The following is a 25,438-nucleotide window of genomic DNA, read 5'->3' on the forward strand; positions in this document are numbered from 1 at the left end:
ATATTTACTCAAGATGTTTACAATGATGAAATCCTGATGCAAATATTCAAAAAACTTGAACCATAACTATTTTTAGAAATAGTCCTTAGTGTTACCTCTATTAAACTCTTCAAGAAGCCTACACTTTGTGTTGGTTTCACAAAATAAGCGGAGGGTAGCTGAGAATTTGAAAGGGAATGATTACCAGAAGCCTCCTATAGGATTTCCATAGACTAGAAGCCTCCTATAGGATTTCCATAGACTAGCTTACTCATTAAGCAGCTTGGCTCCACACTCATTTTGTAATGAACCTGCAAGATGAGTCCCATTTGGCAAATTGACCTCTAGCCTAAAGGTTGATTCTTATCACTTGGAAGAATTGATTGCTGATGCCAAAAGCTAGTGGAGCCCTCCCTCCTTGGCTTCACAATCCAGATCTAGTATCTTTAATCCCTGGTGGGAAGAAACAGAAGCATTCCAGGGCTTGTGACAGCACCTTGAGAATGAAGAACATTGGTCATCGCTCCAAGTGGAGATCATAGGTTATTCTGGAGTGAGTGACATAGATCCTGAATTTGGCAAGAGCACCCTGGCCTTTTCACCAGCATACTTGGTTGGGAAGTTTAGATTTCTCTCTATGTTAGAATTTCCCTTCCTCTTCAGTTCAGATCAGTCGCTCAGTCGTGTCCCACTCTTTGCGACCCCATGAATTGCAGCACACCAGGCCTCCCTGTCCATCACCAACTCCCGGAGTTCACTCAGACTCACATCCATCAAGTCAGTGATGCCATCCAGCCATCTCATCCTCTGTCGTCCCCTTCTCCTCCTGCCCACAATCCCTCCCAGCATCAGAGTCTTTTCCAATGAGTCAACTCTTCGCATGAGGTGGCCAAAGTACTGGAGTTTCAGCTATAGCATCATTCCTTCCAAAGAAATCTCAGGGCTGATCTCCTTTAGAATGGGCTGGTTGGATCTCCTTGCAGTCCAAGGGACTCTCAAGAGTCTTCTCCAACACCATAGTTCAAAAGCATCAACTCTTTGGCGCTCAGCCTTCTTCACAGTCCAACTCTCACATCCATACATGACCACAGGAAAAACCATAGCCTTGACTAGACGGACTTTTTTTGGCAAATAACGTCTCTGCTTTTGAATATGCTATCTAGGTTGGTCATAACTTTCCTTCCAAGGAGTAAGCGTCTTTTAATTTCATGGCTGCAGTCCCCTTCCTCTTATATTTATTGTAAACACTTTCATTATAATTTCATTCAACTTTTGAGGCTGGGGAATTCCCTGGCAGTCCAGTGATTAGAACTCCTTGCTTCCATTTCAAGGGACGTAAATTTAATCTCTGGTTGGGGAGTTAAGATCCCGCAAGCCATATGGCTCCCAAAAAAGTTTTGAGACCATTTGTTTTCTTTCTCTTCTTTCCCTTTTTTATGCCCCACTATTCAGCTTGTAGAAAGTTAGTTCCCCAACCAGGGATTGAACCCAGGCCCTTCAGCAGAGAGAGCAAAGAGTCCTAACCACTGGACTGCCAGGGAATTCCCAAAGCCAAATTTCTGATAATTTAAGAACTTTGAGAGTTATTTCTTCCTATGCATCCTACAAATGAGCTTGTCTTAGCCGATTATTGATTGGATGGTAAATCTGTACCGGTCTTTGAATACGGAACATCCTCTCAACTTTTATTGATGCTGCCATTTATTTAACATGACCTTGGGGGCTTCCTTGGTGACTCAGATGGTAAAGCGTCTGCCTGCAATGCAGGAGACCTGGGTTCTATCCCTGGGTTGGGAAGATCCCCTAGAGAAGGAAAGGGCAACCCACTCCAGTACTCTTGCCTGGAAAATTCTATGGATGGAGGAGCCTGGTGGGCTACAGTCTATGGGGTTGCAGAGAGTCGGACACAACTGAGCGATTTCACTTTCACTTTCCTTTTTCTTAAGATGTTAGACTTTTCAGAGGTCAAAGAACAACGTGTGTGTAAATGGCCTGATAGAACATGGCTCTCAGTCAGTAACCATGAACTGGAAACCACCGTGGCTTGGGATTCCCAGGCACCCAAGGGGGCACAGTAAACCTCGGAGGGCTGCTGGTCTAGGGAGGAATATGTGGGCTAGGGAAATCTTTTGAGAGGATTTGTGACTTAAGTAGGAAAAAATACCAACTCAAACTATCCTTTTTTGGTTTAAATATAATTTCTTTTGTTGTTGTTGTTATTTAATTTGTGAGTTGTTGTTTACTCACTCAGTCATGTCTGATTCTTTGCCACCCCACGGACTGCAGCACACTAGGCTTCCCTGCCCTTCACCATCTTCTGGAACTTGCTCAAACTCTGTTCATAGAGTTGATGATGCCACCCAACCATCTCGTGTCACCCGCATCTCCTCCTGCCCTCAATCTTTCCCAGCATCAGGGTCTTTTCCAATAAGTCAGCTCTTTGAGTCAGGTGGCCAAAGTATTGGAACTTCAGCATCAGTCCTTCCAATGAATATTCAGGGTTGATTTCCTTTAGGATGGACTGGCTTGATCTCTATGCTGTTCAAGAGACTCTCAAGAGTCTTCTTCAGCATCACAATTTGAAAGCATCAATTCTTTGGTGCTGAGCCTTCTTTATAGTCCAACTCTCACATCCATACACGACTACTGGAAAAGCCATAGCTCTGACTAGACAGACCTTTGTCGGCAAAGTCCTGTGGTCACTGCTGAGGTTTACAAATTTGCTGGGGCTTCCCAGGTGGCTCAGATGGTAAAGAATCCACCTGCAGTGCAGGAAACCTGGTTTTGATCCCTCTGTTGGGAAGATCCCCTGTAGAAGGAAATGCAGCCCACTCCAGTATTCTGGCCTGGAGAACCCTGTGGACAGAGAAGCCTGGTGGGCTACAGTCCATGGGGGTCACAAGGAGTCAGACACGACTAAGAACTAAGACTTTGACTATGAGTGCACACTTTAACAGCATCATCTTTTAGGATTTTAAATAGCTCAGGTGGAATTCCATCCCCACCCCCGCACACACACACTGGCTTTGTTCATTGTGATGCTGCCTGAGGCCCACCTCACACTGCAGGATGTCTGGCCCTAGGTGGGTGAGCACACTGTTGCTGGGTCACTGAGACTTGTTTAGTGTGGTTCTTCTGTGTATTCTTGCCGCCACTTAGTCTCCTGCTTCTGTTAGGTCCTTGCCATTTATGTCCTTTACTGTGCCCACCTTCCCATGCATATAGGTTTATAATAATTCTTGAAATCAAGTGGTACTAGCTTCTCTGACTTTATTTTTCTTTCTCGTTTTGGCTATCTTAGGTCCTTGGCATTTCCACTTGAATTTTAGAATCACTCTGTCAGTTCTTACCGTAAAAAAAACCTATGAAATTTTGATTGGGAGTGTGTGAATCTGTAGATCAATTTCATTTCCTCCTCCTCTGTTGTTTTGTATATGAAAGGCAGCCGCCACACACAGTTCTGTACCCGTTCTCCTCACAAGACAGTGAATCATGCAGCTCTTCTTCCCTGGTAGTCTCTGCTGTGGTTTCATGGCGCTCTGCCGTCAGCAGTGCTTTGCTTCGTTTACCCAGTCTCCTGGGATGGATTCCTCGTTCACTGCCAGTGTTTTCTACAAAGTGCTGCAGTACAGTCATTGTACATGTCATTTCCCCTGTGGGAAAAATTTAGCTGCAGGATGAATTTGAGAAATGTGATTGCTAGGTCACAATGTATATACATTTGAAATTTTAATAGATAAGTTGCTAAGAGTTTTATCAATTTATATTCCTACCAATAATAAAATAGGGGGTTTGTTTGCCATAGTATCAATATTGCATTGCCAACCTTTTTCTTTTTTGCTAAGTTGATAGGTGAACGTGGTCTACTAAAATCATTTTGATCTGGATTTCTCTTATTACAGATAAGATTAAACATCTTTTTGTGTGTGTGTAAGAGCCATTTGTATTTCTTTTGCCGTGATTTCTTTGTGTGCTTTGCCCATATTTTCTTTTTTTCCTGTTGGATTGTTGGAGTCTTTCAGATCCAAGGAAGTCTTTGTTTATTAGGATAATTAGCTTTTTGACGTGAGTTGCAAATATATTTTTATCTACTTTACCATTTATCTTCTTGTACTTTTTTAAAATAAGGAAGGCTTTTACATTTTTATATTTGAACTTACTAGTCTGAGTCTTCTTTTGAGGCTTTGGACTTTTAGTCTCTTTTTTTGGATGTGCTGCGGGGCTTGTGGGATCTTAATTCCCCGACCTGGGATTGAAACTGGGTCCTCAGTGAATGTGCAAAGCCCTACCCACTGGACCGCCAGGGAATTCCCTCGTCGTAATTCGAAAGCCTTTCTCTACTCAGTCTATATTTGAATTTTCTCATGTTTTTCTTCTAGTGGTTTTATGAGTATTTTCACATTTAAATCTTTTATTTACTTGAAATTTATTCTACTATAGCGTAAGGTATTCAATTTGTTTTCCTGTTGTTCCAGTGAAGTGAAAGTGAAGTCACTCAGTCGTGTCCGATTCTTCTCGACCCCATGGACTGCAGCCTACCAGGCTCCTCCGTCCATGGGATTTTCCAGGCCTGTCTGTCTTCCGTTGACCTTTGAGCTCACCTTTATGTATAGTAAATTTCCACGTATGTTTGGAGCTATTTCTGGACCTTCTAAACTGTTCCATAGAATGTATAATCATGCATCAGAATCACATTGTTTAAATTACTTTTAAAATTATATGATTTAATATATGGTAGGGGTAGTCTCTCCACATTGCTTTCTCTTTTAGTTTCCTGGCTTTTATTGTAATAATTTTCATGTGAACTTGAGTCTGTCTATTAAAGAAAATTACTGGCATTTTTATAGAGATCATATGCCTTTTATATACTAGGAAGACTACTCTTTATGGTGTTAAAACTTATCTAAGAACACAACATGGCTTTCAGTTGCTTAACTATTCTTGTGAATTCACTACTGTTCTAAAGCTTTGTTCATATAGGTCTTAATTGTCAACTTTATTCCTCAGTATTTTATCCTTTTTTTTTGAAGTTGTAAACATAGTTGTGGAGAAGGAAATGGGGACCCACCCTAGTATTCTTGCCTTGGAAGTCCCATGGACGGAGAAGCCTGGTAGGCTACAGTCATGGGGTTGCAAAGAGTTGGACATGACTGACTAAACAACAGTAACAGCAAACATTCGACCTTGAACAACACAGATTTGAACTGCATAGGCCCACTTTTTAGATAAGATTTTTTTTCAGTTAATGTTGCAGTCAGTACTGTGTGGTCCGTGGTTGGTTAAATCCATGGATGTGGAACTACAGATATGGAGCCCCAACTGTCAAGTTTTATGCGGATTTTCAGCTGTGCAGGGGCCAGCCTCTTTAACCCCTGCCTTGTTCAGAGGTCAGCAGTACTATCTTGTCCCCATTATATCTTCTGTTTGTTGTTGCTGATAAATGAAAGTTATCCTTACGTTTGTTTTGTTCCCACTATCGTGTTGAATTATTACTGTCATAGTTTCTTTAGTTGACCTTCCTGTGTTTTCCAAAAATACAACCATTATCACCTTCAACAATTGTAGATATATTTCCTTTCCCACAGTTATTATGCATCTAATTTTTTTTTTATCGAATTGTATTGAGACCATTTTCCCCTCCTTTACACTTTTCCTTTTTGTGTATTTGCTGTTATTTTTTGCATTGTGTTATTTAAAATTGCTTTCAGCCACAAGTAGCAGAAACCCTAACACAGCTTAAACAAGGAAGGATTTATTGTTCTCATACGGAAGTAGTCTGGAGGTCGGTTAGCAGTCAGTTAGCAGTTCAGCCTTGTCAGTAATCTAATCTTCCCTCTGCCATCTGCCAACCCAAGTTGACGCATAAAATTAACCATCACAATGGGTGTGAGGTTTTCTTCTGTTGTAATGAAAATGTTTTGGAACTTGATCTATGTGGTGGTTACACAGCACTGTGAACTCATGTACTAAATGCCTGAGCTGCACACTTTAAAATGCTTACTTTTAAGTTACATGAATTTCACATCAACTGAAAAAATACTAGAAAAACGGATTTTCTTTTTATACAAAACAAAAACAATGGTAAAACTACCATAGATTTCAGGGTTATGCGTGCTCATTTGGGGATCAGCTTAAATGTCTTCTCTGCATATAAACATGAAGAAGTACTGACGCCTCTGATGGGCACTGCTGACTGGCTAGCTCACTGCTCATTCCCGGCGCGCTGGTTAATTTTACGTCAGTTAGGGTAGGCTGCTGTGGCCACTGCCCAACATCGCACCGAGAAATTAACTTAAAGTGGACCAAACTATTTGACTGTAAGACCTGAAACCATAAAACTCCTAGAAGAACACGTAAGTGGTAAGTTCTTTGATGTCAGTCTTGGTGATAATTTTTTTTTTTTGGATTTGACACCAAAAACAAAGGCGATAAAAGCAAACAAGTGGGACTACGTCAAATTAAAAAGCTCCTGAACAGCAAAAGACATCACTGAATGGGAGGAAATATTTGCCAGTCATTTTCTATATGGCGTTAATATACAAAATATATAAACAATTCAACAGGGAAAACAACCCCAAAAACAATTAAAAAATAGACATTTTTCCAAAAGAGACACACATAGCCAACAGGTACATGAAAAGATACTCTCCACATCACTCATTATCAGGAAAATGTAACTCACAGCCACAATGAGGTACCACCTCACACTTGTTGGAATGGCCATTGTCAAAAAGACAACAAATAACAAATGTTGGCAAGGATGTGGAGACGGTGAACGCTGGCAGGCTGCAGTGCATGGGGTCATAAAGAGACAGGTGTGGCCGAGCGGTAGCAGCAAACTCTTGAATACCACGGGGGTTGGGCACTGACACCCCCCAGAACCGCCCCCGCCCCGACACACACACACACACACACACACACACCGTCAAAAGTCTGTATAACTTTACAGCTGGCCCCCTGCATCTACAGATTCAGCTGTCAAGACTGTATGGTACTATAGTGTATTTATTGGAAAAAAGTCACGTATAAGTGATTCATTCAGTGCAAACCTTTGCTGTTCAAGAGTCAACTGTATTGATACTGTATCCTGCAGCTTTACTATTTTTTGTTTATTAGTTTTTACAGTTTTTTGGGTGAAGTCTTTGAAGTTTTCTGTATGTATATCACATCATTGGCATCGACTCATTGGTTGTTCCGTAATAGTTCATTTGAAGTTCACATATTTGTGATTTTTTTCCAGTTTTCTTGTGATTGATTTCTAGTTTCATACCACCATGGACAGAAAGATGCTTGGTATGATTTGTCATCTTAAATTAAGAAGACTTGTTTTGTGATCTACCCTTTAGAAAGTTTCGTGTGCACTTAAGAAAAACATCTATTCTGTTATTTTTGGATGAAATGGTGTGTATCTGTTAGATCCCTTTCCTTTAACGTATTGTTTAAAACAAATGTCTCCTTATTGGTGTCCTGTCTGGGTGATCTATCCATTCATGAAACTGCGGTATTGAAGTCACTTACTAAGAGACAGTGAGATAGGGTAGTGGGACTCTCATAGTACGACTTCACGGACTGTTGCCTCTTGCTGTGCCCTGGAGGTGGGAGCCGGTGAAAAGCTTTCTCTGTTGGTTACAGTCCTGTGGGACCTACTGAGCATAAGCCCCACTTGGCACCATAGCCAGATAATCAAGGGTGTCCCTTATGTCCCCTAAGCTGTAATCACAAAAACCAGGGTCCCTGATGGAAAGCACGACACCAGATACATGTGGAAGCTCCCTTCTGGGACACACTGGTGCCCTAGACTGCGGCATAGAGAGGGCATAAAGATGGTGCCAACTGCGGGGAGGAAAGGAAGCCTAGATTAAAAAAAATAAAAAGGATGGTGTCCTGCCAGCAGGAGTGAGACAAAGGGAGCCAACAAAGATGGTGTCCGCCAGCCTCTGCGCTGGGAGGGTGCCCCAGCAGGCCCCTACACGGGCTTTAAACCAGACGCCTACCCCTCGGGCCAACACTTGAACATAAGCAGTAAGCCTCTTACATAAAGTCCGGGTGCATCTCGGTCGGCTCCTTCTCTGCTGGGCCCTGGTGCGGATGAGTCTGAAGGTATGAGCTCTTTAATAGTGATTTCTCTTTGCTGTGACCTTTGGGTCTTAGATGTGAGTCCCGTTGGCTCTCAAAGCTGGATGTGTCCGGGCCTTGTCTCAGGCGCAGGTCTGAAATGTTGGGATGCCCCATGTGAGTTACACCCTCTGTTCCTTGTGGAGCAGCTCTGAGTTTAGGGTACCAGGGGTGGGCTTCTTCAGTAAAATTATGTCTCAGCTTTTCCCACCTGTTGTGTTTTTCCTTGAGTCCCTTAGCACGTTGTTGTTTTTGATTTGTTTTCAGAGGAAATTGTTCCGTATGTAACTACAGATTTGGTGTGTTTGCAGACGGAAGTGAATTCAGGGTCTTCCAATGCCACTGTCTTAAACTGGCCTCATTTTATGGCAAAGTAGTATTCCATTATATGGATATACCCCATTTGTTTACCTGTTGGTGGATATTTAGGTTGTTCTTGCTGTTGTTTAGTCACTAAGTCGTGTCTGACGCTTTTGCAACCCCACAGACTGGCCCACCAGGTTCCTCTGTCCATAGCATTTCCCAGACAAGAATCCAGGAGTGGGTTGCCATTTCCTCCTCCAGGGGATCTTTCTGACCCAAGGATGGAACCAGTGCCTCCTGCTTTGGCAGGCGGATTCTTTACCACTGAGCCATCAGGGGAGCCCCAGATTGTTTCTACCTTTAAAAAAAGATAAAGATATTACTCACTTTTGGTTGCGCTGGGTCTTTGCTGCCATGTGCTGGCTTTCTCCAGTCGGGGTGATCGAGCTTCTCATTGCGGTGGCTCATCTTGTTGCAGAGCAGGGACTCTAGGGCGTGTGGGCTCAGCCATGACACACTGGCTTTGCTGCCCCATGGCATGTGGAATCATCCCGGACCAGGGTTTGAACCTGTGTCCTCTGCATTAGTAGGCAGATTCTTAACCACTGGACCACCAGAGAAGTCCCTGTTTCTACCTTTTTGGCTATTGTAAATAGTGCTTCTGTGGACATTCAGGTGTAAGTATTTGAGTACCTGTTTTCAGTGTTTGGGGATATATGTATATACACACTGCACACAGCTAGGAGAATTGCTGGGTCATATGGTAATTCTGTTTAACTTGTGAGGAACTGCCAAAGTGTGTTCAGTGTCTTACATTTCCATCTGCAATAGATGGGGGGGGGGGGGTGTTACAATTTCTCCATATTTTTGTCCACACATGTTCTTTTGTTTTAATAGTCATTCTAGTGGCTGTGAAGTGGAATCTCATTATGGTTTCGATTTGTACTTCTCTATTGACTAATGATATTGAGGATGTTTTCATATGCTTATAAGACATTTATAATCTTTGGAAAAATGACTATTCAGGTCAAGAAAATTATTTTTACAGTGTTTATTTTTAAGGGCCCAACCCAATCTCGACTTCTTCCTGGAAGTGCTTCGTTTCCCTCTCGGTGTTTTGCCAGGCCTTTTTGTATTTATAAAGGCACCACAAGTTTTATTGCAGCTCTAACTTACTAGCAGATTCTGACAAGACTTTTAGAAGCTGTCTTAAAATTTTCCTAAGCTTCGTTCACATCATATGAGGCAGCAACTGTTAAAACATTTAGATGCCATCAGGGTACATTTTGCTATCACGTCGGAGTCTCTTAAGATCCATTTTCTCTCCACCAGTTGTCTTTACTCAAGTTTCTGGTCCTGAGCGTCAGCAGGAACCTTTAGGTGGTGCTCTCTTGTTAGAAACATTTGTTCCTCACCAGTTTAAATACAGTAGCATATCCTAAGGGAAAGTGGCCTTTTTTTTTTTTTTAAAGGGGCCATCCCCCAGGTCTGCTGAGGTTTTCTCATACCATTCCTCTCACAGAGGCTAATAATCTGTCTTGTCTCCTCCCCCGCCCCACTTCAGTGGGTTGCCCTGATGCGGACATGAAATTCTACCCGGTGTAGAAGAGCGGAGAGCGGGGTCCTGATTTGTACCTTACAAAACACCCCTAGAACTAGAACTCTCTCATCACCTGCTACTACTGCTGATACCACCCCCCCCAAAGTCCTCCATTGCTGTCCTTCAGAGAACCTCCTCCTCTGCAAGGGAGATGGGCCATTTCCCTAATGGGGTCCCAGCCTGCCTTCCTGCCCAGGAGCTGACCACCTGTTCCGCAGCCGTGTGTCAGACTTGGCCCTCCTGGTCCCTACCTGCTGTCCTGCCCTTCAACATCCTGATAGTATCCCTTTGCTTATTTTTCTGCCAGTCCTTCACCCTGTATTTCTGAACTGTCTCCCCACTTGCCAGCCCCTGCTTTTGGTCAGGGGTTACTGTTGCTTTTATTCTACCTCCAGAGAGCTGAGGTCACTTGGATGAATTGTCTCCCTTCTCATATCCTAAGATGCACTCTCCCTGGATACAGTTGTTCTTACCAACTGTTAATCCATACTCTGACTCTGTAGTCGGAGCCTCTTGTCTCAGCCACTTCGCCCCTACACTTAGTACCCCGTCTGCAGCTTACTTCTCACCATAAAGGACCCCTGTGTTCCTTTAGAAACCAGGTAGGCCTAGATTCTCTATCATCTGCCCCACTCTAAATTAAAGAACTTAAACAATACTTTAACAGATTGTACTTCCCAAAATTTTACCAAAGAGTTTATTTTTTTAAACAAAAATATACATTAATCTCAGATTTACAGAATATAGAAATAATTTATCCAAAACAATTTGCATTTTAAAATTAATATTGCACCCAACCATGGAAGTCTTTGACACATTTGCATTGTCGACCTTTCCCACAATTCGCAAAACAGGAGAGAAATCTGAAACTGACAGAATTACACAAGCTAACTTTTCTTTAAAAAAAAAAAAAAAAACTTACAATTTTTTGTTTATTTACAAGATAAAAGTTGTAAACTTCCAGAAATTTACGTCCATAAAATAAAGAGCTAAACATTCTTTGCTTATACCTGGACAATGAGCTATTTACACACTGCGATTTCCTCACAAAGAACTCGAATGAATATTGTGAACATTCACAACCTAATGGTAAGGAACAGAATTATTGAAGACACTTCTGTATCTTCACTGGAATGCGAAAATGAAAGTGTGAAACACAGAGGATGAGAAAAGCCCCTGGATAAATCACTCTTACCTCTTGGAGGCCAGTTTCCATAATTGCCAAAGTCATCTTCAATTTTAGAAGGATACACTATTAGGAATATGGCTACCAACAGCCATTTCTCTTAAGTAGAAAAGAATGAGGTCTGTTTTATGTCCCTTATAAAACACTTTACACATAGGCAGGCACAAAAGTTTGCTTTTCAAAAGAAAGCTTTGCAGAATATTCTGCCATTTATCACTGATACCCTCAGTTTTTAAAAGCTTAAAAAAAAAAAAACATAAATATTTAAATGCATGGTTTTTTTAAATCGATAATAGACAATAAACTCACTTGGTTCTACAGGAAGTGGCTGAAATAATATACAATAGTAAGAGTAAACGCACGTAATGTCCTTTTTTAACCTGGTAGTAAACCGAAACAGACTCAGACCTTGTGTTTATGAAATGTGAAGTCATTTTTGTTGATTGAGCTGAATTAAATCCACATGAGAACATGAAATCATGCAGTCCCGTTATCAACTCTGAAAAAGAGCACTTAGCTTTTAGGAGATGAACATTCATGAGTCTTCTGTCATTGCTATTATAAGGTCTTTGTTATAGTAAGGTAGACTCCAGGAAGAAAAAGGAGCCTCTGGGGAATTCCTGACAAAGATCCCAGACAGGAAGAGCTTACTAATTTTATAAAACGATAGCATTTGAACTGAAATAGAAGACGTTTTCAAATTCTCTTGTCCTAGATTAAAATGTTCACTTTGAATCATAATGAAACATCAGCATCTGAATAATCTGACTTTTCAAAAGGTCTTCTTAGGTTGGACGATTGCCACAGCAAAACCAAGTCGTTTGCTGAAAAGGTTCTTGTCTTCGGCATCCTCGTGACAAGTTCAGTTTTTTACAAAGAGTTCCCAGTCTCTCATTAAAAAAAGACAAAGACGTTTCCTTCATGCGATTGTTGTTCTACAGGTCACCCGGGAGCCGGTGCCTCAGCTCTCCACGGTGCGCCTGTACGCCGCCGACCCGTCGGCGATGACTCCGTCCAGGGGCGAGCGCTTCTTGCGGATGCTGCGGCCGGAGGAGATGAGGTCGGCGTAGCCGCGCTGGTGCGAGAAGGCGTAGGCCGAGCGCCGCGTGGACACGTCCCGGCGGAACACGTGCTGGCGCCGCTGCCACTGCTCTTCGGCTTTTAGCTGCTTCCGGTGCTTCTGAATCTGCAGAAGCGGGAGAGGCGGGAGGCCGAATGGAAACGCGGATCTGTGGCCGCAGAGGGAGCCCCTCGAACTGACAGGGACCCTGGACCAGGCTTCCCCACACCCGCCTCCCTGAGGGGTGGGCATCTCCAGCTTGGCTTTAGAGAGGAGGAAGCGGAGGCAGAGGTTCCATGAGGCTTGCAAGTTCTCAGAGCTAGAAACAGGACTAGAGCTAGAAGCCAGGACTCCCACTCCTCAGCTGGTGCTCTTTCCAGTTCAAAGGGCGGACTGGCACAGTTTTAGAAAAGACCCTTAGTGTCTCTGGGTGTTTAATGCACACTCTGGTCAGTGGGGGAGGGAGATACAGAGGACATGAAGGTTCCTTGCCTGCCTGGCAGCTTCTCTCCCCTCCTTTCTGACGGAGATGGAGCTTACCGAGGTGCCCTCCTCTTCCTCACAGCTAGGCTCCTCCTGGGATGTGGACTCCACCCGCAGGGTGGGACCGATTGATTTCCCTTGTTCTCGACTAGTCCAGGAATGGGCATGTGCCCTAATTTTGGCTCAGGAGACATGAAGGGAGTGTGCTGAGCCCTCCCCAAAGTCGCCAGGCTCCTAAGGGAAAGCTCCAGGAGAATCAGTCTCTACTCTACCCCTGGATACTGACATGGCAGGATGCAGTGCCAGGAACCACTGGAGCCGTCTTTCAGAAAGATGAAGCCAACAGTGGAGACCGCAGAGGGGAGAGAGAGAAACAAACCCAGCCCGCTGCTCATCGCCTGAGCCTGAAGCCTGTTCTGTGAGTGGAGGTGGTACCTTATCACTGAGTCCTTTTGAGCCCTATCTTCCTGATACTTGCAGCTCAAAGGATCCTGCTATAAGAGGTGACATTTGTCTTTAAATGGGGGGAAAAAAAATCCCAACCTGTATGCAGGGCAAAATACTAATAGTATAATTGCTAAATCGAGAGGGTAGATGTACATACTGTTCTTCCTTTTTTATAATAAAAACAAGCAAACAAAAATACCAACCCCAAGGGACTTATTTGCAAGGTGAAGTTAAAGAGAAGTAGTCCTAAAAACAGACCAAACTTCCTAAGAGCTGAGAATTTTGCAGGAAAGCTGCTTTGGAGAAAGGCTCTGATTTCTGGGGGAGGCACTCCGAGTTAGGAGAAGTCTATTTTTTTCTATACCTTATCGCTTTCTGATGGCCAGATGGTCATTGACAAGAAGCGAATGGCAACAACGGGCAGCAGGCACACAGCAACGGTCAGGATGATGGTTAACCAAATGTATGGCTGTCTCAGAGCATTTGAAGCTGTGCCTGGAAAAAGCAGAGAATGACTCACAATGGTCCTTTCATCCCAGGGCGGGGAGGGCATGGCTAATATTCCACAGTCCACAAATGGATTCTCTCTGGTAAACTTTTACAACCAGATTGCCCTCCCCAGAACATCTCATCACCGCTCAAGGAATGAACATTTTAAAACCAGACTAAGCAAAGCAGAATTAGGAACATAAATTCTTTGGAACAAGGCAAATGTATATAAGTGAATAAATAAGGAAAAAAGGTACATTTGTTGGCAGTGAATTAATTAGAAATGCAAAAGTAGGCAGTATATACCTTTGGATTTTTTTTTTCTCCAGGAACCTAAAAAAGCACTTTCCTCTATATACCCGTGGCTGATTCATGTTGATGTATGGTAGAAACCAACACAATACTGTAAAGCAATTATCCTTCAATTAAAAATAAATTTTTTTAAAAAGCACTTTCCAATTTATACCTTTGGTTTGAAACTCCACATATTAACAGCAGGCACTGCTGTTTGTGGGTAAGCCTTATGCAGGTGTTCTATACAGATCATGCCATTTACTCATTTCTGAGAGGTGAGTATTGCTGTCTTTACTACATGAAGAAACCAAGTAGTGGAGAAGTATTAATAAAAAATTGGTCCAAGGTATAGAACTAGCTATGCAACTCCTGAATTAAAATCCATATCCATCCAGCTAGAGCTTGGCTTTTTCCACTGAATTCGGCTTCTAGTTTTTTTTGTCAGAAGAAGTAACAATTCAATTCTGTTAATACAACCAGGTAATCATATATACTACTTAATTTTAAAACTGAGCCAAATTTGTTACAATATTTTCTGTACTTGATACTGTGAGTTTATAAAAATAATAGTGTTTATTTTTTAAATGTGGTTTTAACACTGATAAATGTGTATGGGTTTAACAAACACTCCCTATGGGAATATCCTAAGTAACTGGGTACTAAAATTTTAGAACACAGTCACAGTAAGGAAGAACACAGACCCAAAAATGAGCTCAATTCCAATAAGAAAAGGGTTATTACCACGTACGTGCTCAGTTGTGTCCAATTCTTTGTGACCTCATGTACTGTAGCCTGCCAGGCTGGTCTGTCCCTGGAATATTCCAGGCAAAAGTACTAGAGTGAACTGCCATGCCCTCCTCCAGGGGAACTTGCGGACCCAAGGATCGAACCCACATTTCCTGCATCTCCTGCATTGCAGGTGGATTCTTACCACAGCTACTGCGTTTTATAACCAAACAACTGGTCATTTAAAAAAAATTCTTTTACAGGGAAACAAGTTTATGGGCATTTTTTTTTTCCATTTTGAATCCAAGCTACACTATCCACAGTAAGTTCATAAATGCTAATTTATGCTATTTATAAATTTTATGATATTAGTTCATTCTAACATTTGTCATACTTTATACAGCTGTAAACTATTGTTTTTCATAAGTTTACTTACTGCTCTGTGCACATATTTCTGATGATACAATCCACTTTTAAGTTCTAGAATTCCATCATAATTTCTTTTGCTAATTTAATATTCTTAGGTCTTTGGGTTATTTCCAGTTTTTAAAAGAAGTGTTGCAGTGATACAATCTTTGTACAGATTACCTTTCCAAAATTTGGTGTGTTTCATCTTAGGGTGTATTCCTCATGTGGAAATACTAAATCAAAATGTACCCCCAAATTTATTATGTATTTCTAGGTAGTGTTTAGAAAAATTACACTATCATACTATCAGCATGTACTATATTGGGAAACATGTATCCCTAGTTTCCCAGTAGCCTTCCAATATTAGATTTTATGGAAGAAATAAAAAGCACAGTTATAGCTTAAAGTTATTTTAATTTGCTTTCCTCCCATCATGTTACCCTGCTTCCAACCCACTAACCACCGTTCAGTCTCTACTCAGGACATTAATTTTTATTCGCAGTAATTCACACTTCGTGTTTTTACTTAACCTGAAATTATGTCAGAATCTAAATTATGACATTTTTCTATATATTTATTTTTGGAATTTAGAAAATACCAACCTGTGAATTGAAATGCAGATGGAAAGAGAACATGTATCCCAGCACTATGAAAGTCAAACATGATGCCAAAATAAAGTGCAATGCTTCCAAAAATTGAAAAAGCATTCACAAAAGTCCAATAAGAAGTATCCAAGCCAATCTGTTGGGAAACCAGAGAAAAACAGAGCATTCATTTTGGGGAGTTAGCAAGAAATAAAGGATCTAAGGATTCTGAAAATAGAATTCAGCAATTTAGGCATGATTTGGCTTCTGAACAATCAGAAGCTGCTCTTGGTTCAGGCAAGAAATAGGAAATACATTTGTTATAAGGGATGAAAATAGCATCCATTCATACTTGCAGGGCAGCAGAGGCTCGGTTGGAGGGAGAGTGGGAGCCAGGCAGATGTGTCTGCTGGTCTACACAGAGGTGGATGCAGTATCAGTAGGTCCTGGACACGGTCAGCTAAAGCCACATACCTGGAAGTTGACTGTTATTACGAGAGCAGAGGCAATCGTGACGGCGAAAGACTGGTAGTCCGAGGGCGCCTCTCCATTCTGCCCCATGGTCTGCGTATAGGCTCCATAAGGTATGAAGAAGAGGACCAGCGAGGTTAAAGCCCCGTGCAGCAAGCTGACAAAGAATTTCCTGTAGTTGAATAGCAAGTCTCTCTGTCCCACCATGTATAAGCTGGGGAAGCGGAGGCTCAGTTTGTCGCTCACGTCCTTAAGGGGAAAACATGGAGTTGAGTGTATTGCCTGTCAGGATCGAAGAACTCAGATACATTCGTCACAACTTCTATGTCACAAAGAATTGCGACTTGTTAAGTTTTAGGGAGGCAGAAACTAAAGATAAATCCTGAATAATTTCATTGTGCAGACAGCAGCTTCATCACTGTGCTAGGTTGCTTCAGTTGTGTCCCACTCTTTGCAACGCCATGGACTGTAGGCCGCCAGGCTCCTCTGTCTGTGGTGTTCTCCAGGCAAGAACACTGGGGTGGGTAGCCATTCCCTTCTCCAGGGCATCTTCCTGACCCAGGTATTGAATCCAGGTCTCCCACATTGCAGGCAGATTCTTTACCATCTGAGCCACCAGGGAAGTAGCCCACCACTATTTGATATTTAATTTTAAGAGACTAGGTAAACTACTGTTTTCTACTTACAGAAAGCAAATTAGTAATGTTAAAAAGTATAGGAAGCCTATTTTTACCTCCTGAGAGATTATTGTTTCTCATTCTTTGAGAAAGCATTTTCACATTCATGATGAGCTAATTCCAGATTATTCTTTTTATTCTTTAAAGCAGCTTCTATAAAAATTGTAATGATAGAATGTAGATTTAATTAACCAAGAAGTTTGGGGAGGTATTAAAATAATTTACTTTAAAAATGTATACGTCATTATCATAGAGACATACTATATTGTTAGGTATCTAACAAGAAAACCTCAGCATCCAAAATGAGGATAACAAACTTGTTTATGGATTTAACCCAGGCACAGAAATCTTTTCTTACTATAAAACTAGAAGCACCTGACAGTAGAAATATTATAGGGCTCACTCAGGAAGAAGTGAAAACCAAGAGAAGACATTGAGATGTGTGCTTTGATACAGGCGCTCAGTCTGTGCAGAGCATCCCTGTCTGCACTGGGATCCTACCTGGTCGAGCAGCCCCATGAGGAGCACGGGCAGGCTGGAGTAGAGCACGTTGTAGAGGGTGATGAACCAGTCTTCGTATGCGGTCTGTGAGGGGATGACAAGGTCTCTGTGTCACCAACCAAGAAACATTGCCAGGCTAGTCAGTGTGCACGCACCTGCCGTCTCAAAGCAGGGACATCCCCAGGGAGAGCCCCGCCCGCCTCCGCCAGCTATACCCACAGTAGGCATGAGATTGTTTGGATGGAGTAGGCAGAATCAAAGGGCTTCTCACAGTCATCTCCCTCCTCAAATAAGTGGGGAAAAGAATCTGGTCTATTTGAAAAATGCTGGAAAACAAATCCATGTTCATCCTCTTTTATTAATGAATTAGGTTACATCCAACTGGTTCAAAAGTACCTATGTACCATTCAAGTTTGCTTTTATCTTGCTGGTTCAGCATTTCCAGTTAAATATTATCTAAAACATTTTGAATATAAGAAAGAGGCTTCTGAAAGGGATAAGCAAGACTGCGCACACACCAGCCCTCGGGGGGCGGGGGGGAGGATCAGGATGGGTAGAGGAAACAGGCTGACTCAGCACCAGCATTGATGCATAGTCCTGCACAGAAGCAGGAAGAAGGTTCCAGTCTTGCTCAAGACCTCCTGGCCCAGTTTCTACATCGGCCCTCCTCTTATGCCAGTTGTCTGCGGCATAGCATCAAAGAGGTTTGGACAACCACAGGCACTGGCTTAGGCTCATATTTTACTAATGGTATTTTTCTGCCATATCACCAATTTAACATGTTAGATATGTTCCCATTCCTATTTCAGCAAAAGGTAAAAATTTAAAAACTAGCAGCAATGGAGACATAATGGGTCTATGATCACCTGAAATTTATATAATCCCTTTAGTCACAATATAATTTTATACTTAAATCTGAAGAGTTTGTTCAAAGCTGAACAATTTGTTATCACTATTCTTAAAGGTAAGATGACTTGGAAAAAAAAAAAAACTAAGGTGAAGGCAAAGACACACAAAAGTCCACAGGCCAGGAACAAATCCTGCCTTTTTTAAAGGCAAAGTAAGTTCAAAGCACCAGACACATTTTAGAAAATTCGTAAACTTAATTGATCTATGTCTCAATTATTAAGAGACACAGCATCAAAACTGTGAACATGGGAGGGAAAAATATAAATTTTTTTTCAAAAGTAGTTTTATTCATGTAAGAGAAGAGCGTTACTCATTTAATAATAATGATGATGGTGGTATATTACCTGTGCAGAGTACCCATTGAAGAAGGAGTACCAGAAATGAACCAAAGTAAATGCAAAGTTTTTATAGAAGAAGTATCGCAGGAACTTGCACATCCTTATGTAAGACCACCGGCCATGCACCAACAGCAGTCTCTGCAGGTATCTGAACTGTGCAAAGGAATAGTCACTGGACATGACCGCTTGCATGCCTTCTTGTCCACTTATTCCAACACCGATGTGGGCAGCTATGGGGTGAGGAAGCAGATACTGTGAATCATAAGCTTATTTTAAAACAAAACATTGAGATGATAAAACTTTCTATGGCAATACAAAAACAACAACAACAACAACAACAGTCTGACGTTTATGAAACAATAAATGTGAAAGCTATTGCTCACAATCCTCTACACCCAACTTCTGAACTCAAAGTCACAGGTACAGGTTGCTACACAGAGCACATGGTTGGGCCTCCATAAATATTTGTGTAAGGATCTCAATGGGTGAGGAATTCCATTTGGATTATCTGCCCAGCTCATACGCCATCCTTCCCAACCACAGGGCAAGCCCCAGACACCCATGTACACACCATGTCTCCCTGCCTCCTTGGCCACAGCTGAGTCAGCCTTGGGCAGATACGTAATCTGTAGTAGTTACTATGAATTGGCTCTCATTCTTCATTCTAAAATTTTACTTTAATTAGAGAGGTGGGAAAGCAAATAAAACCCCCACATTGCTCAGACTCCCTTGCAACTAGGTCCTCTTTGTGAATTAGGTTCCACTTGTTTGGCCCCACTTGTGACTTAGAAGCAGAAGTAGATGGGAGCCCAGCATCCCTTCCCTGTTTGGCATTCCTGCAACAGACTCCATATATCCATTCTCCAGCTTCCTGGATGCTGATAAACAACTGCAAGGGCTTCTCAACTGGACAGCTCTTAAGAGGAGCCTCAACTTCTCAAAACTCCTCTGGCAAGCGACCCAGACTTGGAGACACCACCTGGAACCAACCTTCCTCAGTCCATCCAGAATTTCTATGAGCACCTAGTCCCCTGTATTAATCACTTCCTACTTTGAGTACCTAGAGGGATTTGTTTCCCTCAGTCTCTCTTGGTGTTTTGGAATTAGGATTTGGGTGTGTTTGCCTGGAATGTTAGCATGTAAATTCTTGAGTTGTGGGATGGATATACTTCTTTCTGAGGCACTGAGAAAGTAATCTAGAAAAAGGATGCTGCTGCTGGAAAAGATTGAGGGCAGGAGGAGAAGGGGATGACAGAGGATCAGATGGTTGGATGGCATCATCAACTTGATGGACATGGGTTTGGATGGACTCCAGGAGTTGGGGATGGACAGGGAGGCCCGGTGTGCTGTGGTTTGTGGGGTCGCAAAGAGTCGGACATGACTGAGCAACTGAACTGAACTGAGAGAAAGGATGAGAGAGACAGACTCTGGGTTCTTGGTACTGCTTCTTGGTTCTAGTATTATCCAGAGGCCTGGGTCCTTGAGCAGCACATATTTGTAGCTTTTAAATTAGGTTTATTTTTCTCGTATGCTAACTTTAATTATTCTCCAAGACTTGCAATCAAAAGTGTTTTAACTTAGATACTATTAAACTTTCAAAGGCTTATTCATGGCCCACTGAGACCTTAGGACGGACAGTCGTTTTAAGGGGAGGAAAGTTTCCAGAATGGATAAAAATAATAGTCCCAGTTTTATCCATCTTTCCAGTAGTCATTATATGTTCCACTTAGAGAATTATGAGTTTGATCTAGGTCTTAAAAGTCATGGAAGACAAATAGATCATTTTGAGAACATGTGTTGGAGAACACAGTCTACTGTTGCTCAGACCCTGAGACGTGTCTGCCAGTTCAGCAGTTTCCAACTAAAAGAAGCTCCAAAACCCCTGCCCCAGTTGCAGAATACAAGGTCTGACAAGTTCGAGACAACACAGTGACTTGTCCAAAACCTCCATTTTTTAATAACACTCTGCAATTCTAAAAAAATAAAATAGAATAAACTGCATCTCAATCAATATTTATGACCTCTTTCTAAACACATAAATAGTTCTTAATGACCAGTCACGGTTGCCAGACTGCTCTTTCCTACCAAACCATGGCCTTCTTTCCTGAACAAGTAACAGGGAAATGTGATTCTTTCAGAGCCAAGGACGAGGAGCCCCTGTGCTAGGCTGTGACATCCCGGCCAGCCTCTGTGGTGCAGACCAAGGGCAGTGTGTGAAGTGAGCATCGCACAGTTCACAGGGAGACTCCAGGCCACGAGGCAGGCGGACTTTGTAAGGCCGCACTGCTTGTGTTTTCCTGAAAACTAAATATAGACATCTAGATTTTCCCGAAGTTTTAGATGTGGTTTTAAATGCCTTCCGAGTAGATTGCTTCATAATTCCCTAACAAACTGATAGTTTCTTCCTGCCTCTTTAATGCCTCTTATTCATTCTCAGGGTTTCAGCCAAGTAAAACACCACCTACCAGCCATCTTCAGGCACAAAGGAGGGAGAGGGCAGCCCCTGAGGGTCCCTGGGTCCTTGCTAGGGGCAAACTGGTAGAGTGCAATTCCCTGCACTTCTACTGGACTACACCACTAACCATGAAACATTAGGGAATGGTCAGATTTTTTTAGACACTTAAATTCCACTGTACTTCTTTATAAACAATGATTTCTTTCTGTACCTTGTTCCTGAAGCAGGTAAAAGAGATAAGAGTTTTCACAAAGTTCAAAGAGGTACTTAACAATACTTGGATTAAGCTATGGACTTCCAGGGAGACCTGAAATTTTCTGACTCATCCCCAAAGGATGCCTCCTACATTATATACAAAAGCATCTACTATATAACACAGATTAATAAAATGCTTAAAACCACTTAAGAAAAAACAGTCTCTAGGAGATTCATCTATGCAGATTCTCTGTGATCCCTTTTGCTATCAACTAGTGAACCCAGAGGAACACAAGAGTTTTCAAGTCTCTCACATAATCAGACGGTAAGTCTGTAAGGGGATCCCCTTTCCCCAGTATCTATAAGTCTTCGTTATAACTGAAGAACTGAAGTAAGTAACTGTTTGAGTTACTTACTTTTTTGGCAGAGGCATTTATGTTAAGGTATGTAATGGAAAACAAACTAGAACTAGCTGCAGAGGAAAGAAACATCTGATTCAGAGCAAGGAATGCCATTCACACAGCAGGATGAGCATGAGCAAAACAGTGCAGGGAAATTAAACTAGTAGAGACCACAGACATACACATGGTAAAGAAGCAAGAAGACGTACATCATAGAGCCGACTTCTGTTGAGGAAGGTAAAGTTGGAATATTCTTAGTATATATCAAGGAGGAGGAGGAAGAGACTCTAAGGAAAGAAAGAGACGCATGAGTTACAAAATAGGCTGAATTCAAAGTCTATTTATATACATAATCCGTTTAAGCTACCCAGCACTACAGGACATGTGCCTACATGCCATGGATTGTTCATCTCAATAATATCACAAACCTAGAGGTGACATCAGAGACAATTCTCTTGTTCTCAAATGAGAAAGCTGACGCCTGAGCATGAACCCAGGGTGACACAGCATGTTGGTATTAGGATGAAGGCAAGTATTCAGATCTCATTCAGGCATTTTCATTACAAGATACCCCTTACAAGTTCTACAGGGAAACAAAAGGACCAGGATTCAGACATATTGCTGTGGATTTGGTTCTGAATGCTTTAATACCAGCAAAACTGTTTCCACAAGATAGGAGTCAATCCTTTCATTTGAGTGAACTCCGGGAGTCGGTGATGGACAGGGAGGCCCGGCGTGCTGCAATTCATGGGGTCATAAAGAGTCAGACACAACTGAGCGACTGAACTGAACTGAGGGTCCTCCAAAAGGTAAAAAGACCTTGGGAGGCCAGGAGAATGTTGTGGCCACATCGGAACTTTGCTTCAATGCCAAGTGTGTTACTCTGAGCTCACACAAGGTCACCCAATGGTGAAGTTCAACAGTTTACCAACAGCAAGAAGAAAGCCCCAGAAAACAATGCTTAGGTGTGGGAGAGTAATATTCCCCAAACAAATAACAGAATTCAACAATTTATGCCAACCTCAGCAGAGATTTTTGCAAAACGTATTATATAGTAGGGTTTTCAGTAAACCCTAAAGAAATACAGGAGGGGAAGCAGCAAGAGAAAACAAAACACCAAATCCAAACATATGCAATAGAAGGAAACAAGGATAGGCCACCCACATGAAACTCATCTGCTACTGGGCTAGCTAAAAAGTTTGTGTGGGTTTTTCCATTAGACGCTATGGAAAAATCTGATCAAGCTTTTTGGCCCGTTTGGCCAAGCTGGCCTGTGGGCGAGACTCACTTTTGATCATGTTGACGTCGTTGGCGCCATCCCCGATGGCCAGCGTGATGGCCTTCTTGTAGCGCTTCACCAGGTCCACCACCATGGCCTTCTGCTTGGGGGTGACGCGGCAGCAGATGACCGCGCTGCACTCGCAGGCCAGGTCCACGAAGTTCTGCTGCTGCTGCTCCTTCCTCACCTCCAGCTTCCTCACGCTCTGCGTCCGCAGTCGCCGCTCTTCTTCTGTCCTGGGGAACTTCAGCTTCAGAATCTTACTTCTCTTGGACTTTTTCTCGAGAAGGATTTCATTCTGTGAAATGAAGGAGGGGGAAAGATTACAGTCTGTTTGGGATTTTATATCAAGAGTGCCATTCCCAAGATTTTAATCATCTGAGGGATATTTCTGGGCCTACGTTATTGATGATACTGTTCTGATTATAAAATATTTTCTATAAAATTACAGAAAATTTTAAAATGTACAATGGAGAAAATTAAAATTTTCTGTTAGTTGACAAACTAGTAGTAACCACTGCTACCAGTTTATATCATATAATAATATTACATATAATATATGATCATATGTAGCATATACATATCATAATATTATATATATCATATATTATTGTATGTTTCACTTATTTTATGTATTATATAATATTAACTCTCAGGCTTAGGAAATTGCCCTTTCATTTATAGGCTAACAGATTTTAACATTGGTAATTAATATGAAACCGTCTAAAATTGGTTCAGGATGACCTGCTTTAGTTTGAGCCAAAGGGAGAGACGCTAATGATACATACCAACCAAGAACCAGTGATTATTAAGGCACGGTTTCCACCAGATGGGAAAAAAGGTTCATACACTTGGGGTACGAATTTTGCATAGACTCCCCCTCTGTTCCTCTGGTTTTCCAGCCTTGTATGAAGAAGAGCACTGGGGAAAAATTTAAGTGTGTATAAGACCAAGAACATGCCCTTGATTGGGAGATAATTTTGACATATAATCTTTTAAAAATAGCAATAAAAAACACATTAGCATAAAAGTTATTATCTTTAACTATACGAGTATACAGTTCAGTAGTGGTATGTATATTCACATTGCTAATCTCTAGAACTTTTTCATCTTTCAAAATGAAACTCCATACTCATTAAATAACAACTCCCTGTTTCCCCTTCCCCCAGCTCCTGGTAACTACCACTTGACTTTCTGTTTCTATGAATATGACCACCCCAGGTAACTCACATAATGGAATCATACAGTACATGCCTTTTTGTAATTGGTTTATTTCAGTTAATAGTGGCTCATTTCACTGTTCTCAAGGTTCATTCACGTTGTAGCATTTGTCAAAATGGTCTTCCTTTTTAAAGCTGAATAATACCCTTTCTGTCTGAGCCACTAGGGAAGCCCCACCATTCCACCATGTGGATATACCACATTTTGTTTGTCCATTCATCCGTCAGTGAACCCTTAGGTGCTCCCACCTCTTGGCTATTGTGATCAATGCCACTGTGAACGTGGGTTTGCAGATCTCTCTTCAAGTCCCTGCTCTTCATTCACTGGGATATGTATATAGAAGTGGGACTGCTGGATCATGATAATTCTATTTTAAAATGCTTTGAGGAATCATCACACTGTTTTCCACAGTGACCGCACTGTTTTATATTCTCCAGCAGTGCACCAAGTTCCCAGTTTCCCATATACTTGTACAAACACTATTTTCTGTGTTTTTAAAATGGTAGTCATCCTAAGTCAATGTTAAGTCAAACTGTGGTTTTAATTTGCATTTCTTTAGTGATTAGTGATGTTGAGCATTATTTCATATGCTTATTGGCCATTTATATGTCTTTTTGGAGAAATAGCTATTCAAGCCTTTTGCCCATTTTTTTAAATCAAGTGACATATAATGTTACTAAATCTTGATTCCTCTACCACAGAGGCACCATGTTCTGGGTACTTTATTAATTTGCCAAAGGTGGCTAAAAGAAGATACAGTTGAAAATGTGTTCACAAGCAACAGAAGGAAGGCAACCTTGATCAGAACTATAATATGGGGTGAGCCCTAGTGTGGTATCAACAGTGAGTGCTGCTGGGCAGGAAAAACACCTTATTTCCACATAAAGTTACGTCTGCCTTCGAGTTATTCTCTGTGCTTTCTATCAACAAGTTATTGAGAAGACCACACACAGCTCATGATATGAAAGTGAGGCATGGAATCCTGGAGTAAAAGGGACTGTACGTACCCAACTCGTCATGTTAACAAACAGGGAAATTAAGTCTGAGAGATATTGTGATTTGCCTGCAACAAGTTGATGGGAAGAATGCAACGAGGACTCAGTTCTCCTAACTCTCAGTCAGGATTTTCCGTCTTACACGCATAGAGTCTTTAGTCTTCACCTTCAAGAACGGGTTTCTCAGCCTTGGCACTGCTGATTCTTTGTTATATGTGGCTGTTACAGATACTGTAGGATGCTTCGCAGCACCCCTGGCCGCTACCCCACTAGAAGCCAGGAGCACCCCTCCTTCCCCCTGCGACAACCAAAGATGTCTTCA

The 25,438-nt window shown here is 41.9% G+C and overlaps 1 protein-coding gene across 2 annotated transcripts in view; it reads right to left on the bottom strand.

Annotated features, from left to right (window-relative positions):
- Window positions 1-10,665: 10,665 nt before the first annotated feature.
- ATP8B1 (ATPase phospholipid transporting 8B1) overlaps window positions 10,666-25,438 on the bottom strand; it is a 109,745-nt gene continuing 94,972 nt past the window's right edge. For both annotated transcript variants that reach the window (XM_055559593.1, XM_055559592.1), the window contains exons 21-28: window positions 23,689-23,821; window positions 22,910-23,198; window positions 18,577-18,800; window positions 17,324-17,407; window positions 16,149-16,394; window positions 15,693-15,831; window positions 13,538-13,668; window positions 10,666-12,369 (exon numbers count right to left, since the gene is read on the bottom strand). In XM_055559593.1, the coding sequence (XP_055415568.1) occupies window positions 12,145-12,369; window positions 13,538-13,668; window positions 15,693-15,831; window positions 16,149-16,394; window positions 17,324-17,407; window positions 18,577-18,800; window positions 22,910-23,198; window positions 23,689-23,821 (1,471 nt within the window). In that variant the 3' untranslated portion in view covers window positions 10,666-12,144. The remainder of the gene's footprint in view (window positions 12,370-13,537; window positions 13,669-15,692; window positions 15,832-16,148; window positions 16,395-17,323; window positions 17,408-18,576; window positions 18,801-22,909; window positions 23,199-23,688; window positions 23,822-25,438) is intronic.

Source organism: Bubalus kerabau, chromosome 21 (assembly GCF_029407905.1).
Source record: "Bubalus kerabau isolate K-KA32 ecotype Philippines breed swamp buffalo chromosome 21, PCC_UOA_SB_1v2, whole genome shotgun sequence".
In the NCBI taxonomy this organism is placed as follows: Eukaryota; Metazoa; Chordata; class Mammalia; order Artiodactyla; family Bovidae; genus Bubalus; species Bubalus kerabau.